At 35.3% G+C, this 11,242-nt stretch overlaps 1 protein-coding gene across 1 annotated transcript in view; it reads left to right on the plus strand.

The window, feature by feature from the left end:
• Positions 1–2,000: 2,000 nt before the first annotated feature.
• The window catches only part of LOC143627997 (uncharacterized), a 30,391-nt gene continuing 21,149 nt past the window's right edge, over positions 2,001–11,242 (plus strand). Inside the window, exon 1 of the mRNA XM_077097695.1 lies at positions 2,001–2,284. Coding sequence (XP_076953810.1) covers positions 2,243–2,284 — 42 coding nt within the window. The 5' untranslated portion in view covers positions 2,001–2,242. The remainder of the gene's footprint in view (positions 2,285–11,242) is intronic.

Genomic DNA, 11,242 nt, shown 5'->3' on the forward strand with positions numbered 1-11,242 from the left:
CATTAGGGTTTCTAGAAGGAATGACAGTTGTCAGGAGGTGGCAGGCCTATAAATAGAATATTTTAGGGCACGCCTCCTACAGATTTTGGCTTTTACACTTTCTGGATAAGAACGAATATTCCCGATAAGGTGTGACGGCTGTCCTAGGTTATCATTGAATATACATTGCGACAAGAAACCCTAATCAATTATCATTTGTATGAATCACTTTATATAAATGGAAATCTTTTGAGTATTGTTCATGTCTGTTACCATTATTAACCTATTAGCAACAAATCTTGTTTGTTTCTGATTTCGCCGTTAACAAACAAGAATCTTTCCTTATTTAGTAATCCGTCATTAACCTTTTTGTCGACACATTATGTGTGGGTTATGACATTGTTATTAAGTATTGAGTGATTATTCGGGACCGACAAGTGGTTGGGTAAAGAACTTGTTGCTGATTGAAGATCTGAAGAAGAAGAACAATGACGAAGCAAAGCACTGTTCCATTGGAGAGTGATGTCAGTTGCTCCGTTCTTCTTTTCCGTCCAGATCTACAAACATTCGGTGTTTTCTTTTCCTTATTTGAGTTAAAGTTTACATCTTTATTATCATTTCTTGTTCCAATCGGACCAGAATCATCAGATCTGAGGATTTGATAGTCAAATATGATTATTTTCGTTTGAAAATTTGATTTTTACTCAGTTTCTGTTTTTCAAACAACCAATATGTCTGGTCTTGAAGAACAAGAAGTGTCCACTAACAAAATACCTAGACTTTATGTGCAGGAAAACTTCATCAAATGGAAAGGACTATTTGAAGCGGCTGTGTGCTAAAATGATGTAGACATGTGGGATTCAATCAAAAATGGACCACAAGCCACTGATGGTGCAGCTACTAATGGTACTGTAAGAGATAGGTTGAGGAAAGTGGATGACAGGGCCTTAGCAATGATTAAGATAGGACTGTCTTGGAAAATACTTACCAAGGTTACACATCATGCCACCGCAAAGGCAATGTATGATGCAATTCTTGAAATATTTGAGGGTAACACTGAGCTCAAGAACATAAAGAAGCAAAGGCTCAAGCAACAACTTGAGAGGTTTAAGTACAAAGATGGAGAAAGGTTGAAGTCCATTCTTGAGAGATTCTTGGAAATTGTGAATGACCTCCGAACAACTGACTATGTCATGACTGATTTTGACCTGAATACCAAGTTGCTCAACTCTATACCGAAGGAATGGTACACTGCCTGCAAGTTCATCCTTTAGAAGCCCAATTTTAATGCATTGAAAGTGGATGATGTAGTGTGCTTCCTTCAGGCTGCAGAAATTGAAATGATCGAAAATTAGATGATCAAAGAAGAAAAGTCATGTTTCAATGTTTCTAATGCATTAATTGCACCCATGGAAAACATGTCTACCAAGAACCAACATAAAATTCCAATCATAGAGGAACAAACAGAACATGGTGGTGATACACCTTGATCATTTGTTGGAGGTAGCTCAAGTCATCATGGAAGTCAGACAAGGTTTAATGTCCAACTTATTGTAGAAAACGACACTGCCTCAATGGTCGGTGGACATGTGCCTTACTCTGGTGGAAACAATGGTCAAGAAAATGACACTCAAGCACTCTTCTCAATGTTCATTGAGTCATATAATGCATTTTTGGCAAAGAACTTAATCCATACAAGTGTCATCCAAGAAGACTTGGAACAAATAGATGCTGATGACCTTGAGGATATGGATTTAAAGTGGCAAGCTGCAATCCTAGCACTGAGAAGCAAGAGGCTATTCAATAGAACTGGTAGATTATTGGTCTCTGGGCCAAGTGAAAGGATTGGATTTGACAAGTCAAAAGCTATTGTTACAACTGCCAACAGCCTGGACACTTTGCTAGGGAGTGTAACCAGCCCAGAAACTTTCAAGCTAATAAGTCCCAAAATCAACGACCTAGAAACCAAATGCAATACCAACAAAATTATTAGCAGAATTAGAATAGAAACAACAACTTCAACAACAACAACAATTCCAACTTCAACAACAATCAACAGACCCAAGTGAATAATCAACAAGTTGTTCCTCAAAATCAAAACTATCAAAGAAACTAGTTCCCTCAAGCTGCTCAAAACAACCTCAATAGACCCAATCAAACTCAACCAAGAAATCAAGGGAATGTAGTTGTTGTTGCACAACAGGATGGTGATTTTAACAGGAGTAATCATGAAGATGACATCAAAGCTGCTAATGTTGCATTCATGGCAAAGATTGAGAATGAGGCTGGAACATCATCTTCTCAGGTACACTCATCACCTATCACTGACTTAAATGAAATAATTACTGCTTTAAATATGAAAATAGGCAAGCTAGAGGGTGAGTGTTTCAGAAAACAAAGCATCATCAATGGGTATCAAGCAAGTGATGTTGTTAATGAAGAGAAGATTAGAAGTTTAGAAGATGATTGTGTGAGTAGCTATAAAGCTCAACAGAGGTATAGTACTGAAATTGAAGGGTTGAAAAAGATTTTGATTGAAGAAAAGGTAAAGAACACAAAGCTTGAAGTTGATAATGAATTCTTGAAGAATGTGGTCTCCACAGGAAACATATGTGGCATTCTGAACCAAATTAGTGAGAAAGACAAGTATAAGGCTGTTCCACCTCCATTCAACAACAACTTTTTACCCAAAGTTGATAAAGAAAAGAGGGATGGTTATCTCCAGCAGTTCAGAGAAGTGTTTCAAGATAGAGAGGAGTTTGTTGATCTATACAAGAAGGTTGAAGTGAATGAAGAGGGAGAATATGTTGTGAAAGAAGATTTGAAAGAGGACAAGTCAATTGGAATACAAGTCTCTGAAGATGACTTTGACTCTAAGGATTTGAATGTTGATGACTTAAGTGATTTGAGTGATCAAATCACTGATGAAGAAATTAAGGCTGCTGAAAGAGGTAGAATGTATAAGAAACCAGATTTAATTGAAAAGATACCACACCAACCACCAGTGACACCAAAGATGAAGAAAATGAATGAAAGACTTAGAAAAGAACATGTGTCTTTTGATATATGTGAAAGGTCTAAATTTATCTATAATGCAGTAAAACCTCCAAGCAAGGCTATACTGCAAATAATTAAAGAAAACAACAAGAAGAAAGTGGCTGAAACAGTTGTATGTGACCACTTCATTCCAGTTTACCCAATATTTTCAAGTCATGAAGTATTTGACATTGGGGAAATGGAAACAATGGAAGAATATGAAAAGAGATAGTCAAGGCACAAAGGAATCCTACATGAGGAGCCTATGAATATGAAGAAAAATAGTTTTATCAAGGGAAAGGTTGAAAGAAATGATATCAAGATAAATGAATTTGTTCCTTTCTCAATTGACTTTGATGGTTTGAAGACTCAGAAGACAATTGGGGTTGATCCACCAAGACCAAGTGGAAGGTTTAAGAAAGGAGCTGACCATGAAAAATTCAAAGGAAAAGTATGGTGTAAGAGATTTGATGAGTATAGCCATCACACTGACACTTGTAATGATAGACTCAACTTCAAACCTTTCCATGTTCCAAATGAGACAAAGTATGGACAAAACTTTGTTCTCTATAAACTGAAGTATGAAATATATTTGGGAAAGGGGAAGGTGAGTGAAAATGAGAAGAAGAATGAGTCTGATCAGCAAGCTGAAAATAAGACTAACAAAGAAAGGAAAGCTGATGTGAGATTGAGGAAACCAACTGATAAGCAAAGTAGAAGAAGTAAATATCCTAAGAAGAATGAATATGTAAAGAAAAAGAATTTCCAACCCTTGAGAATCATTCCCAACAATGACACAAAATCAGTTAAGTCTGATGATTCTCAAGGATATCCAAACAGTGAGAAGAAGAGAAATAAAGGTGTTCTTCATAGAAAGAAACCTACTAAATTAATTGGAGATGAGAAATTCTTGTTGAAACATGGTTATGAACCTCAAGGTTTTCTATGGAAACCTAAAGTTGAAATCAAAGAGGAGATAAGTATGGATGTGAGAGACTTTTCAAGCAAGAAAGACTACGTAGTTCAAGAATGTAACAATGAAGTATCTGAGTGTGATAGCACAACCTCATTTGTGAAAACTCCAAGAGAGTGTCGATATGAAACTGATGATTCAGATCACATTGAAATTACCCATGAAGATCCTGATCCCATAACACTCACTCCCAATGCTGCCATTGAAAATGAAACTGATGACTTGCAAGTTGAAGAAGCTTGCACTTTATCACCTAATTAATCACTTTCTTTGTATTGTGCAGGAACAATCCACTACAATGAATGAAGTATGGTATTTGGACAGTGGATGTTCTAGGCACATGACTTGTGACAAAAGGTCAGTTGTCAACTATGAAGAGAAGTTTGAGGGGCCAGTGACATTTGGCAGTGTTTTCTATGTCGAAAATGGAGGAAAATTTGTTGGAAAAGGGATTTTGACAAATGGCAAAGTTACTTTTGACAATGTTTTCTATGTTGAAGGGCTTCAATACAATCTTTTAAGTATATCTCAGATGTGTGATAAAGGTTACAAAGTTGGCTTTGATGATTCACACTGTTTCATCTTAAGGCCTGAGATTGTTATTCCACCTGACATGATCATGATGATGGCCCCAAGGAATGGAAATTTGTATGAACTTAACATGAAGGATGTTGTTTCTAGAGGTGGCACATGCTTTGTTTCTAAGGCCTCTGAAAATGAGTCAAAGCTGTGGCATAGGAAATTGTGTCATGTCAACCTGAAGAAATTGAACAAGTTAGTCATGGGTGAGCATGTTATTGGCTTACCTACATGAGAGTTTAAATTGGATGATAACTGTGTCTCATGCCAGAAAGGAAAGTAGCACAAGTTTTCTCACAAGACTAAACTCATCAACTCAATTGATCAAGTGCTTGAACTGCTTCACATGGGTCTATTTGGTCATGTGAGTGTACTAAGCATTGGGAAGAAAAAATATTGTCTTGTGATCATTGATGATTATTCAAGATATACTTGGGTTTATTTCCTAAGTACAAAGGATGAGGCTGCTGAATTAATTATGAACTGCGTTAACAGAGTTGAGAATCAATTGAATAAAAGGGTCAAGGTGATAAGAAGTGACAATGGTACTAAGTTCAAGAATGGAGTGATTGAAGAATTTTGCAACAACAAAGGAATACTTCAACAATTCTCAGCTCCTAGAACTCCTGAACAAAATGGTGTTGTTAAGAGAAGAAATAGAACAGTCATTGAAGCAGCAAGAACTATGCTTGCTGATGCTAATCTACCTGTCACATTTTGGGCAGAAGCAATTAACACAACATGCTATGTTCAGAACAGGGTACTTATAAACAAAAGTCACAACAAGACTCTATATGAAATTTTCTATAAAAGAAATCCCTATATCAAGTTTTTCAAAGCTTTTGGATGCAAATGTTCTCTGTTGAACACAAAGGATTACTTGAACAGGTTTCAAGCTAAATCCTTAGACTGTTTCTTTGTAGGCTACTCTACACACTCTAAGGCCTGCAGAGTGTATGTGAAAGATCATTTGGTTGTAATTGAATCCTTAGATGTAGTTTTCAATGAAAACCAATTCAACATAGTTGATGGTGCATCATGGTTATTCGATTCAGAGAAATTAATAAAGTCTTTCAAGATCTATCCTGAAGACAATGATAAACCTTTCTGAAAACCAGTGTATTTGAAGAGTCAAAACAAAAGGCATTGGATTTGGAAAAGTTGTGGGAAAAGGTTGCAAGAAAAGAAAAGGAATATACATTCATAAAGAACACCACTAGGACAGATGTTGATCAAGCTCAAGATGACAATCAAGAAAAAAATGAAGGTTCGGTACAAGATCAAGCAAATGATGATCAAGATAATCAAGAAATGCAACATGATCAAGTACAAAATAAGGAGGATCTAAGCAATCAAAATGAAGAAGCAACTGTTACAAGTGCAAGGTTTCAAGATTTTTTTGAGGAACTGAGATTAGGAAACAATGGTGCATCCACCTCAGGTCAGATCAATGAGGAGACACCGACAGTTGATGATTCTTCACCTAATTTGAGCATTGAAGATCCAGAACTCAATGAATCAAATCTTGACACAACTGTGTCAACTGATGTTATAATTCAAACCCCTTATGTTGAAAAGAATCATCCTTCTGATCACATCATTGGCAATATATATGAAAGAGTTACAAGAAGTCACTCTGAAACTGCAAATATTTGCTTGTACTCCTGCTTTCTATCCCAAGCTGAACCAAAGAATATTGTTCAAGCTCTAAGGGACAACAGCTGGGTGCAAGCAATGCAGGAAGAGTTGGCTCAATTTAGAGATCTACAAGTTTGGGAACTTGTAGACAGGCCAATAAACAGACATCCAATTGGCACTAATTGGGTGTTCAGAAACAAAAGGGATGAAAGGGGTATTTTGATCAAGAACAAAGCTAGACTTGTAGCATTCAGATGCCTACAAGAAGAAGAGATTGAATTTGAGGAGGTCTTTGCACCAATTGCAAGACTTGAAGCAATAATAATCTTTTTAGCTTATGCTGCCTCAAAGAATATCCAGCTTGATGTCAAATCTGGCTTTCTAAATGGAAAGACAGAAGAGGTGTATGTTTCTCAACCACCAGGTTTTGAGGATCCTATATATCCTAACAGGGCGTATAAATTGAACAAAGACTTTTATGGACTGCATCATGCTCCTAGAGTTTGGTACGATGAACTGTCAAATCACCTACTTGAAAATGGTTTCCAAAGAGGAGCTATTGACAAGACCCTCTTTTACAAGAAGAAATGAAGAGATTTGCTCTTGTTACAAGTCTATGTGGATGACATTATATTTGGGTTAACCAATGAAAATATGTGTATGGAGTTTAAAGAGGTGATGAAATCCAAGTATAGCATGAGTTCAATGGGAGAAATGAACTTCATCCTTGGCTTACAAGTTCAGCAAAAGTCTAATGGGATTTTCATTTACCAGTCTAAGTATGTACAGGACATACTTGACAAATTCAAGTGTAATGATCTGAAGACAACTTCAACTCCTATGGATTCAAAAGAAAAGATGGTAGCTGATGAAAAGGGGAGCCAGTGGATGAGCATGAATACAAAGAAAAATTGGATCACTGATGTATCTAACTGCTTCAAGACCTGATATCATGTTTGCAGCATGTGTTTGTGCTAGATTTCAGTCAAGCCCCAAGGTCTCCCGCATGAATGTTGTAAAAATGATATCTAAATATTTGAAGGGAAGACCCGACTTGGGAATTTGGTATCCAAAGAACCAGTCTTTTGAACTGACAGCCTACACAGACAGTGACTATGATGGCTGCAACATAAGCAGGAAGTCAACTTCAGGAGGATGTCAATTTTTGGGTGACAGATTGGTGTCATGGCAATGCAAGAAGCAGACAACTGTCTCAATCTCAACTGCAGAAGCTGAATACAATGCTGCATCTGCCTGCTGTGCACAAGTCCTCCGGATACAAAATCAGATGCTGGACTATGGTTTGAACTTTCTAAACACCCCTATTTACATTGATAAGACTGCTGCATATTTCATTGTTAAGAATCCTGTGCATAATCCCAAAACCAAGCACATTGAAATCAGACATCACTTCAAAAGAGATTGTAGTGAAAAAGGTTTAACTGAAGTTACCAGAGTTGATACAAGTGAGAATTTGGCTGACATATTCACAAAACCACTTGATAGAACCATGTTCAACTTTTTTCTGAAAGCCCTGAGAATGATCAACTCTGATGAAGTCTGATTTATGATGTGTGCTTGACTGTGCTAACTGACTATCTTGTCAAGTTTTGATGTTGTTTTGTGTAAATATGATTGAATATGATGTTTTTCATGTTAACTGATATGTGCTTTATTTGACTATGTGTACAAAATTTTGTATCCTTGATACTTATGCATGTTAATCAGTTGATGTGTGTTTGTGATGTCATGATGAGTGCTCTTGTTTGAATTACTTGAATGTGTTTACTTATCTGACATTCTTGGTTAATTTCTTGAGTATGTGTGTTATCTGATCATATGATGTTATTAGGATAGGCTAGACCCTGAATGTTAGTACTGTCTGCTTGTCTTAATGATATTAGGTATGTTTCAGATTTGAATATGTTACATCTGTTTGTGTCAAAATGAGTTTTTATGTCAAAATTAAATGATAAAATGAATTTTCTAATGAATTTTGCATAATCACATTATTTTGGTCAAAACATGGGCAACTTGTTTATGGTGCTGAGATATTATAAGACTATTCAGTTCAAGCTTTAAAGAAGCTTAGAAGAAAGTTTTTTTTTAATGAAAAGTCTCAAAAGAATTAATTTTGCTGAAAATTATGTCTTTTGCTCAAGTCTAAGGAGCATATGCTTGTATGTGTTTGGTCCTATCATCTACTTGTATATTTGAAAGGATAGCCATTAGTCCAAAGACTGAAAGCATTTGGGTCAATTGTAATTTATTCTTTCACTTAAAACTAGTCCTTTGACTCTAAGCCTAAGGGACATATACTTATGTGTGTGTTTGGTCCTGCTGACTATTTATAGACTGTCAGGATAGCCATTAACCTGGAAGCTAAGAGTAATTGGGGTGATTGAATAGTACATTGACTACTTGGCCAATCATATGGATTTAATATGCTGAAAGGACACTTAGTATAGTCATTAACATGTATGGTTGCTTTCCCATGATGTGTAAAATCTAAGGTGATATAAACATATAGAAACTGCTAAGATATATGTGGAGTTACATTGTTGTCTATGCATGTTCCAATATAAATCTTTCCAAATGATAGGCAGAAAAGTGAATATCCAGTCATCCACGAGCCTATTGGTATTTGGTCCCCGAAATGAAATATATTATTGAGAATGACAAAGAACAAAAGTGAACAAGTTATTTTAAATTTTTAATCAACCAAATGTTTATAAATGTTCACAAGCTTCTAAGAAAAACACAAACATGAGGCAATAATATAAGTCCTTTAACATCCCGAATGAAAGGCTTGTTACTCTAAATTGTAAGTCCAACGTTCAACCTCAAATATGTTTGCAAATTTGAAAAGAAATATCAAATAAATAAGTTCTGTCATTAAAAGTTTTTAAACCAAATCCAGAGGGTCAAAGTCAAATCGTGGTGATATGGAGAAAGCCAAATAAGCCTTGAGAATAGATATGGAGCATCAGAAAACAATATGTGTTATCCATTAAATATTATGCATCTTAATTGAACATTAATCATATCACCAAGGAAAGGAAATTCATGATAAGTCTAGACCTGCTGTTAACCTGTGTATGTTGTCATAACAATGCCGAGAATGAGGTATTGAAAACGCTACTTAGTCAATATGATCACATACTTGAGAGATCTTTTCAGTAAAATAAAGAAATTGTTTTGAAAAGAAACATGACTGAAATTTGATCTCTAAATGCACCATTTGCTCTTAAACAATGATCTTTAATGAAAATATGGTTGATAATTGGTTTAAGTCAAAAAGAGTTGCATTTTGCTTCAAAAAGGTTGAATAAGTATTTTCGGGCAAGGTTTGATGATTTCTAACCTCCCCGAACACAAAACAGTTGAATAAGTATTTTCGGGCACGGTTTGATGTTTTATAACCTTTCTGAGCAAGCTTAGTCATTTTGATCTAAGTTTATGATTTTCGGGCATACTTTAAAGTGTTTACACTTTTCGGGTAGAGTATACTTAAAATTCTAACTTCCCGAGCATGCTTGAAGTCTTAACATGAATATGTGTTCAAGCAAGCTTTTAACAAGTATAAATTTTTCGAGCAAGCTCAACTGAGATATTTCTTGTTCCTAGCAAGCTTTGCATCTTAAATGCTGTATATGATAAATCTAGCAAGCTTTTATTTAGTTAAGATGTTCGAACATGCTTGATGTTTTTGTTTGATTACTCAACTATTTACTAGCATGCTATTTAAATATGTTTCTTTGAAATTACAAGTGTTTTCTGGCAAACCTTGTTTTCCGAACACACTTTATATTTTGGGCACACTTTGAATTTTCAAATGTTCTACTAATATACTTGGTTAATTTCAAACTAACTTTCCGAGTACACTTTGTGTTATGAATCCAATTCTAGCATACTTTGTATTCTTGAAAGTTCTTAGAGCATACTTTGCTTCGAAGTATACTTGACTAATTTTTGTGAACTGTACCTTTTCGGGAAAGGTTAGTGATTAGTTGAATTATTCGAGCAAAGTAAGTAAATTAGATGTATGTTATCTGTGTATCTTAGTTGATTCCTAGAAAGGTTGCCCGCTTGATGTTTAATACTTGATTATTTTAAACTTGTGATTTGGTTCTCAAGCAATCTTGTATTTCGAGTAAGCTTCCTTCATTTTGACTTCTAATTTGTACAAACATATAACCAAGTAAGCTTTAAGAAAGTGGAGTATACAGAGCATGCTTTGAAAAAATCACTTTAACATTTCCGATCAAGGTTTTCTATGTTTTATACTTGGGAGTTGAATATTTTCAAATGTGTAAAAATGTTAAATGGATAAGGTTACTGTTTGACAACTGATAACTCGCAAAATGACAAAAAAACATTTAAAACTCACTTTCAAAATGTATATAAGAGGGATTGTGAGATATTTTTCAACATTATTTTCCCTCTCTCTCTCCTTCCCCTGATTGCTCAAAGAAACCCAAACCGACTCATCACATTCAAAATTAATCCAAACCCTAACTTTACCAGCCCTCTAATTCCGACTCGGTAAGCAATAATAATATGTTTTTCGACCATGATTAGATGATAATGGGCTTTGATTATGTATTTTTGCTAACTCTCTATTTTGTGTGTAGGTTATAAACTTGTCAAAGAACAAGTTCTTAATGACATTTCTCTCTTTCTTCTTCAATTTTATAACTTGAAATTGCTTTAAGTAATGAAATTTAGGACTAATTTCACTTTGAATATGTGTGATTATGTTTTACAAATATGGCGGACGAAGATCAACCGACATATCCATTTGAGCATAAGCACAATATGTGCGCTCTTTTAGAAGTTACACCTGACAATGATCAACCGATTATACGATGGTTGCAACGATCGAATCTCCGATTTTCTTTAAAGAAGAATCCGATTATCTATAAAAACCACTCGCTGGATTTTTGGAGATCAGCGAATTTGCTTGATGATATAAATGGATGAAGGATTGAAGCAATTGTTGCAAAACAAAATACGGGTGACTGAAGCAGTGTTTCG

This window comes from Bidens hawaiensis, unplaced genomic scaffold (assembly GCF_021521415.1).
Source record: "Bidens hawaiensis isolate Kalapana, Puna unplaced genomic scaffold, B.hawaiensis_p1.1 tig00004759_1, whole genome shotgun sequence".
NCBI classification, from domain to species: Eukaryota; Viridiplantae; Streptophyta; class Magnoliopsida; order Asterales; family Asteraceae; genus Bidens; species Bidens hawaiensis.